Source organism: Somniosus microcephalus, chromosome 19 (assembly GCF_052327205.1).
Source record: "Somniosus microcephalus isolate GS21.2 chromosome 19, FLI_Smic_1.0, whole genome shotgun sequence".
In the NCBI taxonomy this organism is placed as follows: Eukaryota; Metazoa; Chordata; class Chondrichthyes; order Squaliformes; family Somniosidae; genus Somniosus; species Somniosus microcephalus.
This window is the reverse complement of record NC_141005.1, coordinates 5,991,581-6,014,777: the sequence shown is the minus strand read 5'-3', so window position 1 is coordinate 6,014,777 and position 23,197 is coordinate 5,991,581. Positions and strand designations below refer to the sequence as shown.

At 47.9% G+C, this 23,197-nt stretch overlaps 1 protein-coding gene across 3 annotated transcripts in view; it reads left to right on the top strand.

Moving 5' to 3' along the window:
- Window positions 1–23,197, top strand: part of LOC147103523 (syntaxin-2-like) — a 94,383-nt gene that overhangs the window by 37,120 nt on the left and 34,066 nt on the right. For all 3 annotated transcript variants that reach the window (XM_086011891.1, XM_086011893.1, XM_086011892.1), the window contains exons 7-9: window positions 8,414–8,487; window positions 9,992–10,129; window positions 17,924–18,034. In XM_086011891.1, the coding sequence (XP_085868017.1) occupies window positions 8,414–8,487; window positions 9,992–10,129; window positions 17,924–18,034 (323 nt within the window). The remainder of the gene's footprint in view (window positions 1–8,413; window positions 8,488–9,991; window positions 10,130–17,923; window positions 18,035–23,197) is intronic.

Below are 23,197 nucleotides of genomic sequence, written 5' to 3'. Positions count from 1 at the left end.
GGGTTGTGGAATTCTGCAAACCTCTCCCCCAAAAGGCTGTGGATGCTGGGGGTCAGTTGAAATTTTCAAGTCCGAGATCGATGGGTTTTTGTTGGATAAGGGTAGCGAGGGTTACCAGGGTGGGTAAATGGAGTTCAGATACAGATCAGCCCCCATGCGCTAATTAAACAGAACAAGCTCGAGGGGCTGAATGGCCGACTCCTGTTAAGGTTTCCTATGTTTCATAAAATACTTATTAATTTGGAGAAGTTGTCAAATTTGGCTGTGAGGATTATGCTCGATAAATGGCTAAGGAGAAAGGCTAGCAGTATTATGATTTTGTTTAAAATTTAATACCAGTCCCCACAAACTTAACTGGTCATCACATTCTGCTGTGTTTTTCATAACATTGTATGATTACAAAGATTACAGTGTGTGGGGAAAAGGTGGAACAGGAAAAGTGCCACAAGTATTGACAGCAGCTTCCTGCAGTTTTAAGTGTAATCTTCACGAATAGTCATCAGTAATTTGAAGAATTCATTGCATTCGGAAAGCCATGGCATCAGTCCTCTCTCACTGCAATGGAATATTCTTCCTGACTTTTTTTCCTTTTTCGGAAGAGAATCAAAGACTCATTCTATTTTTTTAAATCCCAGGCTCTGGCAGAGACTCTAATTTTTTTTTTATTCGTTCATGGGATGTGGGCGTCGCTGGCAAGGCCGGCATTTATTGCCCATCCCTAATTGCCCTTGAGGTGGTGGTGGTGAGCCACCTTCTTGAACCGCTGCAGTCCGTGTGGTGAAGGTACTCCCACAGTGCTGTTAGGGAGGGAGTTCCAGGATTTTTACCCAGTGACGATGAAGGACTGGCGATATACTTCCAAGTCAGGATGGTGTGTGACTTGGAGGTGATGATGTTCCCATGCACCTGCTGCCCTTGTCCTTCTAGGTGGAAGAGGTCGTGGGTTTGGGAGGTGCTGCCAAAGAAGTCTTGGCGAGTTGCTGCAGTGCATCTTGTAGATGGAACACACTGCAGCCACGGTGCGCCGGTGGTGGAGGGAGTGAATGTTTAAGGTGGTGGATGGAGTACCAATCAAGCGAGCTGCTTTGTCTTGGATGGTGTCGAGCTTCTTGAGTGTTGTTGGAACAGCACTCATCCAGGCAATGGAGAGTATTCCATCACACTCCTGACTTGTGCCTTGTAGATGGTGGAAAGGCTTTGGGGAGTCAGGAGGTGAGACACTCGCTGCAGAATACCCAGCCTCTGACCTGCTCTTGTTGCCACAGAATTTATGTGGCTGGTCCAGTTAAGTTTCTGGTCAATGGTGACCCCCACGTTATTGATGGTGGGGGATTCGGCGATGGTAATGTCGTTGAATGTCAAGGGGTGGTGGTTAGACGCTCGCTTGTTGGAGATAGTCATTGCCTGGCACCTGTGTGGCGCGAATGTTACCTGCCACTTATCAGACCAAGCCTGAATGTTGTCCAGGTCTTGCTGCATGTGGGCATGGATTGCTTCATTATCTGAGGAGTTACGAATGGCACTGAACACTGCCGTCATCAGCGAACATCCCCATTTCTGACCTTCTGTTGGAAGGAAGATCATTGATGAAGCAGCTGAAGATGGTTGGGCCTAGGACACTGCCCTGAGAAACTCCTGCAGCGATGTCCTGGGGCTGTGATGATTGACCTCCAACCACCACCTTCCTTTGTGCTAGGTATGACTCCAGCCAGTGGAGAGTTTTCTCCCCGATTCCCATTGACTTCAGTTTTACTAGGGCTCCTTGATGCCACACTCGGTCAAATTCTGCCTAAATGTCAAGGGCAGTCACTATCACCTCAGCTCTGGAATTCAGCTCTTTTGTCCATGTTTGGACCAAGGCTGTAATGAGGTCAGGAGCCAAGTGGTCTTGGCGGAACCCAAACTGAGCATCAGTGAGCAGCTTATCAAGGGCCGCTTCATAGCACCGTCGATGACACCGACAATTGTAGAAGCCCCAGTGTGTTTTGTTTTATTCGTTCATGTGATGTGGGTGCCTCTGGCAAGGGCAGCATTTATTGCTCGTCCCTAAACAACTGAGCCGCCATTTCAGAGGGCAGTTAAGAGCCAACCGCGTTACTGTGGGTCTGGAGTCACAGATAGGCCAGACCGAGTAAGGACGGCAGATTTCCTTCCCTAAAGGACATTAGTGAGCCGGATGGGATTTTACAATAATCCGGTAGTTTCGTGGTCACCATTACTGATACTAGCTTTTCATTCCAGATTTATTTAATTAACTGAATTTAAATTCCCCAGCTGCTGTGGTGGGATTTGAACTTGTGTCTCCGGATCATTAGTCCAGGCCTCTGGATTACTAGCCCAGTAACAGAACCACAGTGCCACTGTTCCCTTTTGAGCTCTGGGATGATGATTTCTGTGAAATTCCAGGTGCAATGAGCTGATACCCTGCGAAGATAAACAAGCTGTTTGAGCCAACATGAAGCTTGGTCTTGGAATAACCTGCGGCCAGTAGTTTCCTACTCGACATTACAGTGCCGTGTATCACAGAGTTTAAATGGAAAGGTTGTCCTGAAGGCATTTGGTTGCCAAGGAGACAAGATAACCCAAAAATTCACTAATAGAATTGCCCAGGGGTGAGGCATTACAGTTACCTGGAGAAGCTGGGATTGTTCTCCATGGAGCAGAGAAGGCTAAGAGGAGATTTGATTATGTTTAAAATCACGAAGGGTTCAGATAACGTAAATAAAGAGAAACTGTTTCCAGTGGGTGAAGGGTCGATAACCAAAGGCACAGATTTAAGGTGATTGGCGAAAGAACCAGAGGCGACAGGAGGAAAAACTTTATACGCAGCGAGTGGTTAGGATTTGGAACGCGCTGCCTGATAGGGCGGTGGAGGAAGATTCAATAGTAGTCTTCAAAAGGGAATTGGATAAATACTTGAAGGAGAAAAAATTTCAGGGATATTGGGAAAGAGCGGGGGAGTGGGACTGACTGGATTGCTCTTCGAAAGAGCTGGCGCAGACTCGATGGGCCGAATGGCCTCCTGTGCTGTACTAATGTTTGAACATGTTGGGTAAATGATTTCATTGCTTCGTTACAGCTTGCATTGCCACTCGGGGAGAGATTTCCAACAGCTGAGCTCCAATAGAAATTGCAGGCTCGCTCCACACATGCTAACTTACAGGTTAAAATGTTAGTGTGGAGTTGGTGCAGAGAAAGATGGCCCAACCTCTACGTGAGCGCTAAGCCAACATGCTGTCCTTCCTTTCGACAGATGACTACTGCAGGGAGAATTGTTCATAATGTTGGAGAACAAATGACGGATGATAGTAAATTTCAGTAATCCTCCACGTCAATTTTTCATTGTCTGGAACTAGGTTTAGTAATTGTGTCCGCCGTGGCTCACTGGGCAACACCCTCGCCTCTGGGTCAGAAGGTCGTGGGTTCCAGTCCCACTCCAGAGAGTTGAGCACAAAAATGGAGTGCCGCACTGTCGGAGGGGCAGTACTGAGGGAGCGCTGCACTGTCGGAGGGGCAGTACTGAGGGAGCGCTGCACTGTCGGAGGGGCAGTACTGAGGGAGCGCTGCACTGTCGGAGGGGCAGTACTGAGGGAGCGCTGCACTGTCGGAGGGGCAGTACTGAGGGAGCGCCGCACTGTCGGAGGGGCAGTACTGAGGGAGCGCCGCACTGTCGGAGGGGCAGTACTGAGGGAGCGCCGCACTGTCGGAGGGGCAGTACTGAGGGAGCGCTGCACTGTCGGAGGGGCAGTACTGAGGGAGCGCCGCACTGTCGGAGGGGCAGTACTGAGGGAGCGCTGCCCTGTGGGAGGGGCAGTACTGAGGGAGTGCCGCACTGCCGGAGGGACAGTACTGAGGGAGCGCCGCACTGCCAGAGGGGCGGCACTGAGGGAGCGCCGTACTGTCGGACAGGCACTACTGAGGGAGCGCCGCACTGCCGGAGGGGCAGTACTGAGGGAGCGCCGCACTGTCGGAGGGGCGGCACTGAGGGAGCCCCGCACTGTCGGAGGGGCGGCACTGAGGGAGCCCCGCACTGTCGGAGGGGCAGTACTGAGGGTGCGCCGCACTGCCGGAGGGGCGGCACTGAGGGAGCGCCGCACTGTCGGACGGGCACTACTGAGGGAGCGCTGCGCTGTGGGAGTGGCAGTACTGAGGGAGCGCCGCACTGTCGGAGGGGCAGTACTGAGGGAGCGCCGCACTGTCGGACGGGCAGTACTGAGGGAGCGCTGCACTGTGGGAGGGGCAGTACTGAGGGTGTGCTGCACTGTCGGAGATGCCGTCTTTCGGATGTGACGTTAAACCGAGGCCCCGTCTAAGTTTAATGTAGTAAAAACGTTCCAAAGCGATTCATGGTGGCATTATCAAACAAAATTTGACACCGAGCCACAGGAGATATTAGGGACAGGTGACCAAAAGCTTGGTCAAAGAGGTCGGTTTTAAGGAGCAACTTAAAGGAGGGAGAGGCAGAGGGGTTTAGGGAGGGAATTCCAGAGCTTAGGGCCCAGGCAACTGAAGGCACGGCCGCCAGTGGTGGAGCGAAGGAAATCGTGGAAGCGCATGAGGCCAGAATTGGAGGAACGCAGAGATTGCGGGGAGTTGTGGGCTGGAGGAGATTACAGAGATAGGGAGGGGCGAGGCTATGGATTATTCACATGATTTTTAGACTTAACATGATATTTACAAACATAATATTGCTTCTCCATTTGCTGGTCTGTGCTGGGTTTGTGTTTTTTTAATGGACACACCTAGATTACATCATGGAATCGCCCCATCGACTAGCTCACAAACTCCAACAGGACAATTAGCTTTCACACATTCCGAGTCTTCTGACATGCGGTTGTTGTGGACAGTGGGTATTTAACATGCGATTCTGAAATCCTTTGACAAACTGTACTCGAGAGAGAATGAAACAATTGAACGTTCGCATCGACGACCGTCGTTTATTGAAATAATTCCTAACTCATTGTACGGAGTCAGTGATCTCATCCGATGAGGAATGTGTGAAGTCAGGCTTTCCGTAACTCGTTTGACCTATCCAACTGTCAGTTACTTAACTCTAAATGTTTTCATCCTCCAGTTCCTTCCTGTCCCTTGAGCTATTAAAATATGCTACAGCAAAACAGCAATTCTTTGGGTGTTCTGGATTAAATGGAATTGAAAATGTTTTTTAAGGGAATTTATTGTAGGAAAATGCTTTTCTTGGGTATTTTAATTGATCAGATATTAGTTGGCCAATGTTTCATAGTAACGGAAACTTTCCTAGCATCAGAAAATGCTTGTACAAAAAAGCATCGAGAGTCTGCGAACGCAGCAGCGAGCATGTTGGTGCATTAGAACAGATTTATTGGGCATTGACCACTCGTCTGGTAAATGAATGCATCACGTACGTGTGTAGGTGTGTGTGTAGGTGTGTGTGTAGTCCGGTCGAGCTACACAGTGTTTGTATGCATCAGATTCGGTGCCTTGGAAGAACAGTTACAACCTGTCTGTGGTGAACTGTGACAGAGACCCCAATGTGGCCAAATAGACTATTGCTTTTACAGTATAAAAGAGAATCCTCACCGCTTCCGCGAATTCAGTGTGGTCCACACATTCTTTAGTTGTCTAATTGTGTACAGAGGAAATAGGAATGTAGGGACAGGGAGAAACCATTCCGCCCCAAATGGTGAAGATAAAAATTACCCCATGTGGTATCTCAGCTTCGCAAATCTAAAGCTGAATGAGTGACGTCTTCGAGTTTCATTCGCGAGAGATTGCTGTCTGGCATCCAACAACAACAACTTGTATTTATATAGTGCCTTTAATATGGTGAAACGTCCCAAGGAGTATTATAAGACAAAAAATTTGACACCGAGCCACATAAGGAGAAATTAGGGCAGAACACCAAAAGCTTGGTCAAAGGGGTAGGTTTTAAGAGGTGTCTTAAAGGAGGAAAGAGAGGCGGAGAGGTTTAGGCAGGGAATTCCAGAGCTTAGGCCAAGGCAACATAAGGCACGGCCGCCAATGGTGGAACGATTATAATCAGGGATGCTCTAGAGGGCAGAATTAGAGGAGCGCAGATATCTGAAGGAGATTAGAGATAGGAAGGGGCGAGGCTATGGAGGGATTTGAAAACAAGGATGAGAACTTTGAAATCGAGGCGTTGCTTAACCGGGAGCCAATGTAGGTCAGCGAGCACAGGGGAGATGGGTGAACGGGACTTGGTGCGAGTTAGGACACAGGCAGCCAAGTTTTGGATGACCTCAGGCTTACGTAGGGTAGAACGTGGGAGGCTGGCCAGGAGTGCGTTGGGTTAGTCAAGTTTAGAGGTAACAAAGGCATGGATGAGGGTTTCAGCAGCGGATGAGCTGAGGCAAGGCCGGAGATGGGTGATGTTACGAAGGTGGAAATAGGCCATCTTAGTTACGTGGTCGGAAGCTCATTTCAGGGTCAAATATGACACCAAGGTTGCAAACAGTGTGGTTCAGCCTCAGACAGATGTTAGGGAGAGGGATGGAGTCAGTGTCTAGGGAACGGAGTTTGTGGCGGGGACCGAAAACAATGGCTTCACTCTTTCCAATATTTAATTGGAGAAAATTTCTGCTCATCGGACAAGCAGTCAGACAATCTAGAGACCGTGGAGGGGTCAAGAGAAGAGGTAGTGAGGTACGCTGACGACACCCAGCTCTACATGTGGAAACTGACGCTGTGTTTTCGGATGATGTCACCAAGGGGCAACATGTAGATGAGAAATAGGAGGGGGCCAAGGATAGATCCTTGGGGGACACCAGAGGTAACGATGCGGGAGCGGGAAGAGAAGCCATTTCAGATGATTCTCTGGCTACGATTAGATAGTTAAGAATGGAACCAGGCGAGTGCAGTCCCACCCAGCTGGACGACAGTGGAGAGGTGTTGGAGAAGGATGGAGTGGTCAACCGTGTCAAAGGCTGCAGACAAGTGAAGAAGGACGAGGAGGGAGAGTTTACCTTTGTCACAATCACAAAAGATGTAATTTCTGACTTTGATGAGAGCTGTTGTGGTACTGTGGCAGGAGCGGAAACCTGATTGGAGGGATTCAAACATGGAGTTGCGGGAAAGGGGAGTTGGGGCGATAGTTTGCAAGGATGGAGGGATCAAGGGTTGGTTTTTTGAGGAGCAGGGTGATGATGGCAGATTTGAGGGAGAGGGGGACAGTACCTGAGGAGAGAGAACCATTAACAATGTCAACTAACGTGGGAGCCAATAAAGGAAGATGGGTGGTCAGCAGTTTGGTGGGAATAGGGTCGAGGGAGCAGGGGGTGAGTCTCATGGACAAGATGAGCACGGAGAGGTCATGAGGGGAGTTCAGCGAGAAACTGGAGAAAGATGTGAGTTCAAGGCTAGGGCAGGGGGGAACCTTAGAGGAAGTTTGGTCCAGTGGGCATGGGGAAGGAAGGGAAGTGGCAGAGGCAGCTGAACGGATGGTCTCTCACTTGGTGGAGGAGACAGGGGAGAGGGGGTGGAGGAGACAGGGGAGAGGGGGTGGAGGAGACGGGAGAGGGGGTGGAGGAGACAGGGGAGAGGGGTTTACGAAGGTGGGTAGCAGTGCAGAATAGAAGCCGGGGTTTATCTTTACATTCCAGAATGATTCTGGAATAGTGAGCAGTTTTGGCAGACGAGAGCAGGACCCGATAATGCTTTATGTGGTCCAGCCAGATCTGGCGGTGAATGGCTAATCCAACTGAGATCTGTAACTAACTTTAACAAAAACGAAATCTGAAATAAACACAAAATGCTGGGAACACTCAGCAGGTCAGGCAGCATCTGTGGAGAGAGAAACAGAGTTAACGTTTCAGGTCAATGATCTTTCGTCAGAACTGGAAGAAATTGGAGATGTAACAGTGTTTAAACAAGTACAGAGACAGGGAAAGAACAAAAGGGGAAGGTCTGTGATGGGGTGGAGGGCAGGCTTGATTAAATGACAGAAGGGATGATGGGACAAGTGAAGAAACAAAAGATGGGTCGAGAGGAGATGTAAATGGCAACAGCAGAAAATCAAACATCTGTTCTCCAAAGGGCAATGGAGGTGTGATTTAAAAGCCAGCCATACAAAAATAGCTTTCCCTGCAGACACACTCTTGTCCTCCTGTTCCATGCAGTGTCTCATGATAACAGATTTAGCCAAATCAGTTGTGTGTTTTGGGCTTCCATATCGGATGTGTCTCAGTCTTGCTGTGCTGAATTCATTAGAGGAGGTTCATCATTGTTTTGAAAGATGATCAAAATATCTGAAAGAGGAGGGAACACGGCTTCCGATTTAGATTTCAGATATTCCGTTCTGATATGTTGCTTTTTAAAATCCATTTATGTAGCTTTGTAACCCTGTGATTCAGAGTGGAAAATGAATTGTTGAGGGTCAGGAATGATTGAATTCATCGTATCCACTTTACTTTGACAGCTGGGAAGACAACGACGGACAATGAGCTGGAAGAGATGTTGGAAAGTGGCAACCCATCTATTTTCACATCTGATGTAAGCAAACATGGAATTTGCCTGATTTTAATTTAATTTATTTGAAGTATGAGCAAATGTGGTGCTCCAACACACTGCCACGGAACGATAGGCTATGGGTCTATAGGCGTGACATCGCCCTCTCTTCTCCTCTCCCTTCCGCCGTGGGCAGCACTCTCGCCTTTGAGTCAGAAGGTCATGGGTTCAAGCCCCACTCAAGAGACTTGCATAGAATATACACCATGGAGACAGGCCATTCGGCCCAACCAGTCCATGCCGGCATTTATGCTCCACTGGAGCCTGCTCCCGTCCTTGAGCATGTAATCCAGGCTGACGCTGAGGGAGCGCTGCACTGCCGGAGGTGCCACCTTTCGGATGAGATGTTAACCTGAGGCCCCGTCTGCCCCCTCAGGTGAATGAAAAAGATCCCACGGCACTACTGGAAGAGAAGCAGGAGCATTCGCCCCGGTTTACTAAACAACATTCTTCCCTCAATCTTTGGTAGGAGGAATAAGGAGGCCACATACTCCTTGGAAAATAAGTGTCTAAATGGGGTAGAGGAACAGCGGGATCTGGGGCTACAGATCACTGAAAGTAGCGACGCAGGTTAATAAGACCATAAAAAGCAAACCAAGCACGGGTTCATTTCTAGAGGGATAGAATTGAAGAGCAAAGAAATGATAAACTTGTATAGAACCTTGGTTAGACCACAGTTGGAGCACTGTGCGCAGTTGTGGTTTCCATATTATAAAAAGAATATAGAGGCACTGGAGAAGGTGCAAAAAAGATTTGCAAGGATGATACTAGAACTGAGAGGTTATAACTATTGGGAAAGACTGGACAGGCTGGGGCTCTTTTCTCTAGAAAAGAGAAGCTGAGGGGTGACCTGATCGAGGTCTTTAAAGGGTTTGATAGGGTAGATGTGGAGAAGATGTTTCCACTTGTGGGGGAGACCAGAACTAGGGGCCATCAATATAAGATAGTCACTAATAAATCAAATCGGGAATTCAGGAGAAACTTCTTCACCCAGAGAGTGGTGAGAATGTGGAACTTGCCACCACAGGGAGTGGTAGAGGCGAATAGTACAGATACATTTAGGGGAAGCTCGATAAACACATGAGGGAGAAGGGAATAGAAGGATATGCCGATGCGGTGAGATGAAGAGGGGTGGGAGGAAGCTCGTGTGGAGCAGAAACACCGGCACGACCCTGTTGTGCCGAATGGCCTGTTTCTGTGCTGTAAATTCTATGTAACCAACATTGGCTGTAAATTGCTTTTGGACATCACGCATTATATAAATGCGAATTCTTCCCTTGTCCTCATCCTCTGACCAAGCTGCGGCTGACTTCCCAGGTGACCCAGTTGAATGGTGGAAGAGCAAAGAGTTGTTTGGTTCCTCACTGCCCTTTAAAGTGGGTTGCTGGACCAGCCTATTGACCTTTTAAACCTAGAGCCCCAGAAGGAAGCAACTAGTTAGAATCCCCAAAGATTGCAGCAATCAGCTTCTTGATCCATTTCTTTACAGATCATATCAGACACTCAGATCACCCGACAAGCTCTTAATGAGATTGAGTCACGGCACAAAGACATCATCAAACTGGAAGCAAGCATACGAGGGTTGCACGACATGTTTGTGGACATGGCGATGTTAGTCGAACAGCAGGTGAAGTACCTAAAAAGTCTGCGGACTTTTGATGTCTGTGTTTAAAATTGAGTGTTAAATTCCAAAGTTATTTCCACAGTTCGTAAAGTGAGTAAGTGCACACGGTGCGCGTTGTGGAGTACAATTGAATCATTTGGTGCAGGTGGCACTCAAGTGAGAGCAGAGCGAGCAATTAACTCTTTGTAAAGAGCTGTTTGCTGACGGGCGTTTTTGTTTTCACGTTACGCTGGTTTCTGCGTCGAGCTGAATACTAACACGTTCTTTTAGTTTGGGTGAGAAACATAGAAGATAGGAGCAGGAGTAGGCCATTCGGCCCCTCGAGCCTGCTCCGCCATTTAATGAGATCATGGCTGATCATCCAAATTCAGTACCCTGTCCCTGCCTTCTCCCCATATCCCTTGATCCCTTTAGCCGTAAGAAATATATCTAACTCCTTCTTGAATATATTTAATGAATTGGCCTCAACTGCCTTGTGTGGTAGAGAATTCCACAGGTTCACCACTCTCTGGGTGAAGAAATTCCTCCTCATCTCAATCCTAAATGGCTCACCCCTTATCCTTAGGCTGTGACCCCTGGTTCTGGACTCCCCCACCATTGGGAACATCCTTCCTGTACCTAGTCTGTCTAGTCCTGTTAGAATTTTATAAGTTTCAATGAGATCCCCTCTCATTCTTCTAAACTCCAGCGAGTATAAGCCCAATCGACCCAATCTCTCCTCATACGTCATTCCTGCCATCCCAGGTATCAGTCTGGTGAATCTTTGCTGCACTCCCTCCATGGCAAGAACATCCTTCCTCAGATAAGGCAACCAAAACTGCACACAATACTCAAGGTGTCGTCTCACCAAGGCCCTGTACAACTGTAGCAAGACATCCTTGCTCCTGTACTTGAATCCTCTCGCTATGAAAGCCAGCATGCCATTTGCCGTCTTAACCGCCTGCTGCACCTGTAGGATTACTGATTTTATTTTTTTTATTCGGCCTGTTTTGGTTGTTTGGGCTGGTTCAGTGCCTGGACATTGAAGAGTGGAGGTATATTCGATGCCTTGACGCACACAGTGCTTGAATGTTGATTTAAACGGTAATTTTGACGGTGATTCCGCAAAGCTTATGGGCAACCCTAAAGCACAGCCACACAAACCACGGCAGATGCAGATACTAGATGCACAGACGGAGAATTAAAAACTCTCCAGTGTGCGGCTGTGGTCCCCCAGAACAGACCACGGAACATATAACGGCCCTGAATTTCCGATCGGAGGCTTCCTGCGGGCGGATGCCTTCGATCGGGAAAAATCTACGCACTTACCTGCTGGCTCCGTAGGTTCCGAGACTTGCGATCCTGGGCCTCTCCAGGTGGGTGCGCACACAGAGGCCCAGGTATCCCGGGGCGCAGGTGGTTCACCAGCGATCCTGGGATCACGTGGACCATGTGGAACCAATGGAAGAAGGGAGCCCCCTTCATACTTTGACAGGTCTTTACGCATAGATCTGTCAAAAGTATGAATGGGGAGTACTTAAAAACAGTTAAACATTAAATACATCTTTTAATTGCATATTTAAAATTACATAAAATTTGTTTAAAATATTTAATTAAATTTTTTGAAAAAAATAGTAAGTATTTTACAGGGCTAAAAATAAACTTACCTTTTTTAAAAGTATTTTAAAATTATAAATGAGTGGAATTTTAAAAATGTTTTAAACTCTTATGCTGGTAAAAGTAGGCCTCACGCAGGCTTTTACCAGGCGTAAGATTTTTAAAGGTTTTCAGCGGGCGGAGGTTGTGCAGAAAGCGGAACTCTCCACCTGTGGAGGCCCTTCTCCCAGGCAGGTGGATGATCTGTCAATAGGATTCTTGATGGATCGGAAGTGCCGGGTTTTAGTGCATGCACCTCGCATACCTGAAACCGGCACTTGCGAGGCCCCTATGGGTGTGTACACACCTGTGGGGGTCGGAATATCCGGCCCAACAACTCAATGCCCCATTCACAAATACGGAGGAGGCATCGCAGATGCAGCAGGCGGTTAAGAAGGCAAATGGTATGTTGGCCTTCGTAGCGAGAGGGTTCGAGTACAGGAACAAGGATGTCTTGCTACAGTTGTACAGGGCCTTGGTGAGACCACACCTGGAGTATTGTGTGCAGTTTTGGTTGCCTTATCTGAGGAAGGATGTTCTTGCCATGGAGGGAGTGCAGCGAAGATTCACCAGACTGATACCTGGGATGGCAGGAATGACGTATGAGAGGAGATTGGGTTGATTGGGCTTATACTCGCTGGAGTTTAGAAGAATGAGAGGGGATCTCATTGAAACTTATACAATTCTAACAGGACTAGACAGACTAGATGCAGGAAGGATGTTCCTGATGGCGGGGGAGTCCAGAACCAGGGGTCACCGTCTAAGGATAAGGGGTAAGCCATTTAGGACAGAGATGAGGAGGAATTTCTTCACCCAGAGAGTGGTGAACCTGTGGAATTCTCTACCACAGAAGGCAGTTGAGGCCAATTCATTGAATATATTCAAGAGGGAGTTAGATATATTTCTTAAGGCTAAAGGGATCAAGGGATATGGGGAGAAGGCAGGGACAGGGTACTGAGTTTGGATGATCAGCCATGATCTCATTGAATGGCGGAGCAGGCTTGAGGGGCCGAATGGCCTACTCCTGCTCCTATCTTCTATGTCTATGTTTCAATGCATCACCACGACACACTTCGCGACTCCTGACCCAATTATCTGGCTTAACCACCTAAATGTAGAATTTTAGTCGTTGCTGTACATCTACATCAGCCATTCACAGTAGTAGCACTGGAGACGGTAACCATGGAAACAAACACCACTCACCGTCCCCGCGAGCCTCAAAGCTCCGAGTCTTCATTGATGGGCTGCATAAGGATTAGCCCACATTCATCGGAGTCCTAAGGAAAGCTGAGCCGCAACATATTGGGAGCTCGTCCTGTACGGAGCAAAGGTTAACAAACAAATATGAGCAATACAAACAGAAAATGCTGGAAACAGGCAGCATCTGTGGAGAGAGAAACCGAGTTAACATTTCAGCTCGATGACCCTTCGTCAGAACTGGAAAAAGGCAGGAAATGAACAGATTTTTAAGCAAGTGTAGGGGCTGGGAAAGGGGGGAGGGGGTGAAAGAACAAAAGGGAAGGTCTGTGATGGGATAGAAGGCAGGAGAGGTTAAGAAACCTTGAGAGACATTAAGAGATATTCAAGGCAAAAGGAGATGGTAATGGGACAGGTTAAGAAACAAAGGATGGCTCTAGATGAAGTGTAAATTGCGCTGGCAGAATGAAGGACAGCTGCCCTGTGGGAGAGAAGCACAGAACAAAAGTGTGGATAAAAAATGTATATATGACAGGGGCCGAGGCTATGATCTGAAATTGTTGAGCTCTATGTTGAGTCCAGAAGGCTGTAAAGTGCCTAATCGAAAGATGAGGTGCTGTTCCTCAAACTTCCGTGGAACAATGCAAGAGGCCGAGGATGGTGAGGTCCGAGTGGGAGTGGAGCGGAGAATTAAAGTGACAGGCGACCAGAAGCTCGGGCTCCCCACGGACTGAACGGAGATGTTCCGCAAACCGGTCACCCAATCTGCGTTTGTTCTCCCCAATGTAGAGGAGACCGCATTGTGAGCAGCGAATACAGTATACTAAATTGCAAGAAGTACAAGTAAATCGCTGTTTCACCTGGAAGGGGTGTTTGGGGCCCAGGACAGTGGGAAGTGGGGAGGTATAAGGGCAAGTGTTGCATCTCCTGCGCTTGCACGGGAAGGTGCCGGGCGAAGGGGAAGGGGTGCTGGGGGTGATAGAGGAGCGGACTAGGGTGTCGTGGAGGGAGCGGTTCCTACGGAATGCTGAAAGGGGAGGGGAGGGGAAGATGCGTTTGGTGGTGGGATCACACTGGAGGTGGCGGAAATGGCGAAGGATGATCCGTTGAATGTGGAGGCTGGTGGGGTGAAAGGTGAGGACAAGGGGAACTCTATCGTGGTTCCAGGAAGGGGGGGAGGGGTGAGGGCAGAAGTGCGAGAGGTAGAACGGACACGGTCAAGGGCCGTGTCAACCACAGTAGAGGGGAATCCTCGGTTGAGGAAAAAGGAAGACATGTCAGAAGCACTGGTATGGAAGGTGGCATCGTCAGAGCAGATGCGGCAGAGATTGAGAAACTGGGAGAATGGAGTAGAGTCCTTACAGGGAGTGGGGTGGGAGGAAGTGTAGTCCAGGTAGCTGTGGGAGTCCGTGGGCTTATAGTGAATGTTTGTCAATAACCTATCCCCAGAGATGGGGACGGAGAAGTCGAGGAAGGGAAGGGAAGAGTCGGAGATAGACCATGTGAAGGTGAGGGAAGGGTGGAAATTGGAAGCAAAGTGAATGAAATTATCTAGTTCAGGGCAAGAGCAGGAAACGGCACCGATACAGTCATCAATGTACCGGAAAAAGAGGTGAGGGAGCTTGTGTTGACCTTCATTGGAACAGTGTGGGCGACGGAGAGCACAGAGGTCAGAGTGGGATGGAGAATTAAAGTGGCAAGCAGCCAGAAGCTTGGGGTCACACTTGCGGCAAAGCAGTGAAAGCTGGCCTCTTGCAGTTTCCCCTACGGCCAGTATGTGGTATTTCTGTGTCTATTGCAACACTGTCATGTGCAAGTCTGCTTCTGAAATGTTTGGGGAACTATAGGTTTTACTTCAAAGCACCGATACCAAAATGAAGCTCATATAAAAGGTTAGAAGATCAGAATGAAGATTTTTTTTTTTTTTTTTTTTTGATGCAGCTTCAATTCTCTCCCCTTTGGATTCAATCCTCTTGCCTTTCCCCCCATTTTCCTTTTTTAAAAATAGCATCTTTCTACACACCCTGTCAAGTTTTAACACTGTGAGGCAGGGTGCAATTACAGTAACAAGTTTACACAGACAGTCCCTTTATGGATGTGGCGTGGGAATTTATAAAGGAAATATAAAAATGAAGGCAGAATATGACTTTTTTAAATGGTTCCCCGTCTGTGTGTCCTAGTTGGATTATCCCTGCCTTCTAAACCTTCAACAGAAGATCACAGAGTCTTCACTGGCATGTGTGCAACATCACACCGGATCGACTAATTGAAGTTATTCTTTTTCTTAAATGTTAACACAATTTCTCGTGTAAATTTAAGTTTGGTGTGCAGCTCATGCCCTGGACCTGTCCAGTTACACTGTCTAAAATGCTTCCTACATCAGTACCAATTTTCCAACTGCCTTCTATCAAAAGAATTTCGAGAGGATGTTGCACAGATGTCTGCGATGGAACGGAGTTGTCAGCCTGAGCTCCCTGAATATTTTTGTTGAGGTGTAATATATAAATGAGATTTTTCTTTTTTTTGCTTTGCTAATTGCTGCTGATGGGCAGTAACACAGGTAACCACCAAGCACGCATGATGCCATCCATTTCATCAATGGGCATGTTTTACTGTGATATTTGTGCAGTACGTTGACATCCATTTTGGACGGAGCTTCCACCCAACGCAGGCGAACACGCACAGGATTAAAAATTGCAATTTATTTTCAAACCTGAAATTGCAGCAATGATTTTGGGGGGAAAAAATCATTGTGCTCTGAATTAGGATTGTTCTGTTTTCAGTACAGTAATTTTTATGCAGCTCAGAATAAGGTACACAATTTGTTTTGTGCTCTGGCATATTAAGTCTAAAATATATATCTTTGCCAACGACACTAAACAATATTTTTATTCCTGTGCCTGTTAATTCAGCTTCACTACCATTTGTTGTTCACTCACATCTTGTGATAATGGGGGACTTCAATTATCCTAATATAGACTGGAATAGTAATAGCATAAAGGGCAGAGAGGGGGAAGAATTTCTGAAGTGTGTTCAGGAGAACTTTTTTGATCAGTATGTTTCTGGCCCGACGAGGGAGGAGGCATTAAAAAAAGGTGGTCGAGAGAAAACGGGGAATTACAGACCGGTAAGCCTGACATCGGTAGTGGGGAAAATGCTAGAGTCCATTGTAAAAGATGTAATAGCAGAGCACTTGGAAAACAGTGACAGGATCGGACAAAGTCAACATGGATTTACAAAAGGTAAATCGTGCTTGACTAATCTACTGGAATTTTTTGACGATGTAACTGGTAAAATAGATAAGGGAGAACCAGTGGATCTGGTGTATTTGGACTTTCAGAAGGCTTTTGATAAGCTCCCGCATAAGAGATTAGCGTGTAAAGTTAAGGCACATGGGATTGGGGGCAAGGTATTGACTTGGATAGAGAACTGGTTGGCAGACAGAAAGCAAAGAGTTGGAATAAACAGGTCTCTTTCCGAGTGGCAGGCAGTGACTAGTGGGGTACCGCAGGGATCGGTCCTTGGGCCCCAGCTATTCACAATATATATTAATGATCTAGACAAGGGAACTAGATGTAATATCTCCAAATTTGCAGATGACACAAAGCTGGGTGGGCGTGTGTGCTGTGAGGAGGATGCCGAGAAACTCCAGGATGATTTGGACAGGTTGGGTGATTGGGCAAAAGCATAGCAGATGCAATATAATGTGGATAAATGTGAGGTTATCCACTTTGGTGGCAAAAACAGGAAGGCAGATTATTATCTGAATGGCAATAGATTGGGTGTCCTTGTGCACCAGTCGCTGAAGGTAAGCATGCAGGTGCAGCAGGCGGTTAAGAAGGCAAATGGCATGTTGGCCTTCGTAGCGAGAGGGTTTGAGTACAGGAACAAGGATGTCTTGCTGCAGTTGTACAGGGCCTTGGTGAGACCACACCTTCAGTATTGTGTGCAGTTTTGGTCGCCTTATCTGAGGAAGGATGTTCTTGCCATGGAAGGAGTTCAGCGAAGATTCACCAGGCTGATACCTGGGATGGCAGGTATGACTTATGAGGAGAGATTGGATCGATTGGGCTTGTACTCGCTGGAGTTTAGAAGAATGAGAGGGGATCTCATTGAAACTTATAAAATTCTGACAGGACTGGACAGACTAGATGCAGGAAGGATGTTCCCGATGGTCGGGGAGTCCAGAACCAGGGGTCACAGTCTAAGGATAAGGGGTAGGCCATTTAGGACAGAGATGAGGAGGAATTTCTTCACCCAGAGAGTGGTGAACCTGTGGAATTCTCTGCCACAGAGGGCAGTGGAGGCCAGTTCATTAAATATATTCAAGAAGTTGGATATATTTCTTAAGGCTAAAGGGATCAAGGGATATGGGGAGAAAGCAGGGACAGGATACTGAATTTGGATGATCAGCCATGATCGCATTGAATGGCGGAGCGGGCTCGAGGGGCCGAATGGCCTACTCCTGCTCCTATCTTCTATGTTTCTATGGATCTGGTTCTGGGGAATGAGGTAGGTCAAGTGGAGTAAGTGTCAGTAGGTGAACATTTCGGGAACAGTGATCATAGTATCATAAGGTTTAGATTAGCTATGGAAAAGGACAGGGAGCAATCTAGAGTAAAAATAGTTAATTGGAGGAAGGCCAATTTCAGTGGGATTAGAACGGATCTGGCCTGGGTAAACTGGAATCAAAGATTGGCAGGCAAAACTGTAGTGGAACAATGTGCTGCCTTTAAAGAGGAAATAGTTAGGGTACATTTCCACTAGGGGGAAAGGTAGGGCAACTAAAGTCAGAGCTCCCTGGATGATGAAAGAGATAGAGAGTAAGATGAAGCAGAAAAAGAGTGTGTATGACGGATGTCAGGTCGAGAATACAGCGACGGGCGAAGAACAAATAGTGGAAACACTGCAAGATATATTTTACAACGTTGCTTAAACTGACTTTTTTCCATTTTTTTTTAAAAGGGTGAAATGATTAATAACATAGAGACAAATGTGGTGAATGCTACTGAATATATCGAGCGGGCGAAAGAAGAGACTAAAAAAGCGGTCCGATACCAGAGCAAAGCACGACGGGTGAGTTTCCTTTTTAATAGCTTACAGGTTGTCGTTCATGGAATCATCGAAACTTACACCACAGGAGAAGGCCATTCGGCCCGTCGAGCCTGTGCTGGCTCTTTGAAAGAGCCGTCGTGCTCAGTCCCACGTCCCCGCCTTCTGTCGGTAACCCTGTGAGTTCCTCCTCCTCCAGGACCGTCCAACTCCCTTTAACATTATTGATGGAATCAGCTTCCTCCACCGTTTCAGGTCGAGCGTTCCCGATCCCCACAACTCAGTGACAACATTTCTCCTCATCTCCCCTCGAGATCTTTTCCAATGATTTTAAATCTGGGACCTCTGGTTATTGACCCACTCACCAGAGGGAATTGTTTTTCTCGACACCTCCCAACATCTTGAAAACCTCTATTAGGTCACCTCTTAACCTTCTCTGTTCCAGGGAGAACATCTGAACTTTTCCAACCTCATAACTAAAGCCCCTCATCCCTGGTAACATCCTGGTAAACCTCCTCTGTCCCCTTTCTAAGGCCTTTACATCTTTCCTGAAGTGTGGGGCCCAGAACTGTCCACAATACTCCAGCTGAGGCCCAACCAGTGATTTATAAAGTTCTAGCGTGATCTCTTTGTTTTTATATTCTCTGCTCCTGTTTATAAGCCCAAGTAACCCTTACACTTTTTTAGCCACCTTAACAACTTGCCCTGCCACCTTTAAGGCTTTGTGTATAAGGACACCAAGGTCTCTCTGCTCATCAACACTTTTCAAAATCGTGCCATTTATAGTTCACTGTCTTTCCATATTAGTCCTCCTTCAAAAAAGGTGGTAGGGAGAAAATGGGGAATTACAAACCGGTAAGCCTGACATCGGTAGTGGGGGAAATGCTAGAGTCCATTATAAAGGATGTAATAGCAGAGCACTTGGAAAACACATCGGACAAAGTCAACATGGATTTACAAAAGGTAAATCGCACTTGACTAATCTACTGGAATTTTTTGACGATGTAACTGGTAAAATAGATAAGGGAGAACCAGTGGATGTGGTATATTTGGACTTTCAGAAGGCTTTTGATAAGGTCCCGCATAAGAGGTTAACGTGTAAAGTTAAGGCACGTGGGATTGGGGGCAAGGTATTGACTTGGATAGAAAACTGGTTGGCAGACAGAAAGCAGAGTTGGAATAAACGGGTCTTTTTCCGAGTGGCAGGCAGTGACTAGTGGGGTACCGCAGGGATCAGTCCTTGGACCCCAGCTATTCACAATATATATTAATGATCTAGACGAGGGAACTAGATGTAATATCTCCAAATTTGCAGACGACACAAAGCTGGGTGGACGTGTGTACTGTGAGGAGGATGCCGAGAAACTCCAGGATGATTTGGACAGGTTGGGTGATTGGGCGGAAGCATGGCAGATGCAATATAACGTGGATAAATGTGAGGTTATCCACTTTGGTGGCAAAAACAGGAAGGCAGATTATTATCTGAATGGCAATAGATTGGGAGAAGGGGAAGTGCAACGAGACCTGGGTGTCCTTGTGCACCAGTCACTGAAGGTAAGCATGCAGGTGCAGCAGGCGGTTAAGGCAAATGGTATGTTGGCCTTCGTAGCGAGAGGCTTTGAGTACAGGAAAAAGGATGTCTTGCTGCAGTTGTACAGGGCCTTGGTGAGACCCCATCTTGAGTATTGTGTGCAGTTTTGGTCGCCTTATCTGAGGAAGGATGTTCTTGCCATGGAAGGAGTTCAGCGAAGATTCACCAGGCTGATACCTGGGATGGCAGGAATGACGTTTGAGGAGAGATTGGGTCGATTGGGCTTGTACTCGCTGGAGTTTAGAAGAATGAGAGGGGATCTCATTAAAACTTATAAAATTCTGACAGGACTGGACAGACTAGATGCAGGAAGGATGTTCCCGATGGTCGGGGAGTCCAGAACCAGGGGTCACAGTCTAAGGATAAGGGGTAAGCCATTTAGGACGGAAATGAGGAGGAATTTCTTCACCCAGAGAGTGGTGAAATTGTGGAATTCTCTACCACAGAAGGCAGTAGAGGCCAATTCATTAAATATATTCAAGAAGGAGTTGGATATATTTCTTAAGGCTAAAGGGATTAAGGGATATGGGGAGAAAGCAGGGACAGGGTACTGAATTTGGATGATCAGCCATGATCACATTGAATGGCGGAACGGGCTCGAGGGGCCGAATGGCCTACTCCTGCTCCTATCTTCTATGTTTCTCCCAAAGTGCATCACTTCACACTTGTCCACATTGCACTTCATCAGCCGTGCTTCCGCCCATTTCACCATCCTGTCTGTCATCCTGAAGTCTACAACTATCCTCATCACTATCTCCCACGTTGCCAAGTTTCGTATCATCTGCAAACTTTATAATGCTGCTCCCGACACCCGAGTCTAGGCCGTTTATAAAAACTGAAAAGCGAAGTGGACCCAAAACTGATCCTTGGGGAACACCACTGCAAACCAGCTCCCCAGTCTGAAAAACAGCCATCCACCACCACCCTCTGCTTCCTGTCACCGAGCCAATTCCGTAGCCATACCGACACTCTCTGCTTCATTCCATGGGCTTCCATGTGGCTTTTTATTTCTGGGAAGAGATGTTTTGAGATTCCTGTCGAGCTTTAATCCACTTGTCCTATCTTAAAAGTTTTTAGGAAAGAGTTTTGTGTTTTCAACCATTTAGCAGCAGCCGTTCCGCTTTTTGCCATTACCTGGATTGTCTAGCAGCTGGAGGTGGCTGATCTTTGGACGTGTGACGAGAGAGGGTTGTTATTTGGCTTTATGTTTGGTTCAGCACCTGTGCACAAGTGAGTGTTGGATGGTGCCGCTTCTGAATCAGCCCACACAGCAATAAGGAACTAAACTTCGCAAGTTACCCACGTGCTTCAGCTGGTGGCAACACTTAGAATCATACAGCACAGAAGGAGGCCATTCGGCCCATCGTGCCTGGGCCGGCTCTTTGAAAGATTCTCTCCAATTAGTCCCACTCCCCCCTGCTCTTAACTCCCCTGCTCCTTCCCCATAGCCCTGCACATTTTTTCCATTTCAGGTATTTATCTATTTCCCTTTTGGAAAGTTATTATTGAATCTGCTTCCACCGCCCTTCCAGATCACAACAACTCGCTGCTTAAAAAATTCTAGTTACCGACCCTCCTGCCAGCAGAAACAGTTCTCCCCTATCTACTCTATCAAAACACCATGTAATTTTGAGCGCCTCTATTTAATCTCCCCTGAACCTTCTCTGCCAAGTGGCCACTCAACCAGTTGCAAGTGTGTGAGGGAGAGTCCACTGCAGAATACCTGAAAGTGGGAAAGGGAAGCAAAGGAAAACGCTCTGTCCAAAACGGGCAGAAATTGTTGTTTTTGTTAATATTCTCCCGAAGGTTTGCTGAGGTGTGGGTGCTGCAGGTTGCTGTTCACTCTCAGGACCTCGCTCAGTTGGCCATTGTTGATGCCTGAGCCCTGATGATGTGCACTGCAGCTGGCATCACCGCTCAATCCGACCTGTCTCCACATTCCCAGTGGGAGGTTGCTGGATAACCGTCCGAGTTGGGAAAAGAAAGAAATACTTGCATTTGTATAGCACCTTTCACAACCTCAGGATGTCCCCTTTACAGCCAATTAAGTTGTTTTTGAAGTGTAGTCACTGTTGTAATGTACGAAACGTGGCACCAATCTACACACAGCAAGCTCCCACAAACAACGATGTGATAATGCCCAGATAATCTGTTTTAGTGATGTTGGTTGAGGGATAAATGTTGGCCTGGGACACCGGAGAACTCCTCTGCTCTTCTTCAAAATAGCGCCATGGGATTTTATGCGCCCACCTGAGAGAGCAGATGGAGGCCTCGGTTTAACGCCTCATCTGAAAGACGGCACCTCTGACAGTGCAGCACTCCCTCAGCACTGCACTGGAGTTTCAGCCTAGCTTTATGTGCTCAAGTCTCTGGAGTGGGACTTGAACCCACAACCTTCTGACTCAGAGGCGAGGGTGCTGCCCACTGAGCCACGACTGACACCTGATGAGGAATACGGGATCCTTTTCAGTATGATGGAGGATTTGTCTTGCGTCTGCACACCATGTCAACCCGCTGAGGAACTTTGGCAGAGTAGGATTTCCAAATCTCTGGGATTGTCCAGGCTTCTGCGGGAATTAAAGATTAATCTCCCGGGCACTGCTGCGAGCAAACCGGGAGAAACATCGTGGAGGCGTTTATAAAAAAAAAAAGTAATAATTGTGTTTTTTTTTATTTGAACACTTTCATTATTAGTTTTAAAATCTTGAAGCTGGTGGGGTGGGATAAAAGGCTGTTTGACTGAGTGTCATATCATCCAATCGGCTCATGGAGTCTGCTCGCTTCTTAATCGGCACGGATAGGCGGAGCGGAGCGCCGCGAGGATTGGCGTATTGGGCGTCCAGTGGCGGGGGCGAGGGGGTCGGAGGCGAAAGGTAATGTGAGGAACCCTCCTGGAATACTTCCGACCATCATTGGCAACCCTATGGCAGAGAGTGGGGGCCCCTCACTCAGCCAGCCTCGTAACCCTACGGCAGAGAGTGGGGGCCCCTCACTCAGCCAGCCTCGTAACCCTACGGCAGAGAGTGGGAGCCCCTCACTCAGCCAGCCTCGTAACCCTACGGCAGAGAGTGGGGGCCCCTCACTCAGCCAGCCTCGTAACCCTATGGCAGAGAGTGGGGGCCCCTCACTCAGCCAGCCTCGTAACCCTATGGCAGAGAGTGGGGGCCCCTCACTCAGCCAGCCTCGTAACCCTACGGCAGAGAGTGGGGGCCCCTCACTCAGCCAGCCTCGTAACCCTACGGCAGAGAGTGGGAGCCCCTCACTCAGCCAGCCTCGTAACCCTACGGCAGAGAGTGGGGGCCCCTCACTCAGCCAGCCTCGTAACCCTACGGCAGAGAGTGGGGGCCCCTCACTCAGCCAGCCTCGTAACCCTACGGCAGAGAGTGGGAGCCCCTCACTCAGCCAGCCTCGTAACCCTACGGCAGAGAGTGGGGGCCCCTCACTCAGCCAGCCTCGTAACCCTACGGCAGAGAGTGGGGGCCCCTCACTCAGCCAGCCTCGTAACCCTACGGCAGAGAGTGGGAGCCCCTCACTCAGCCAGCCTCGTAACCCTACGGCAGAGAGTGGGGGCCCCTCACTCAGCCAGCCTCGTAACC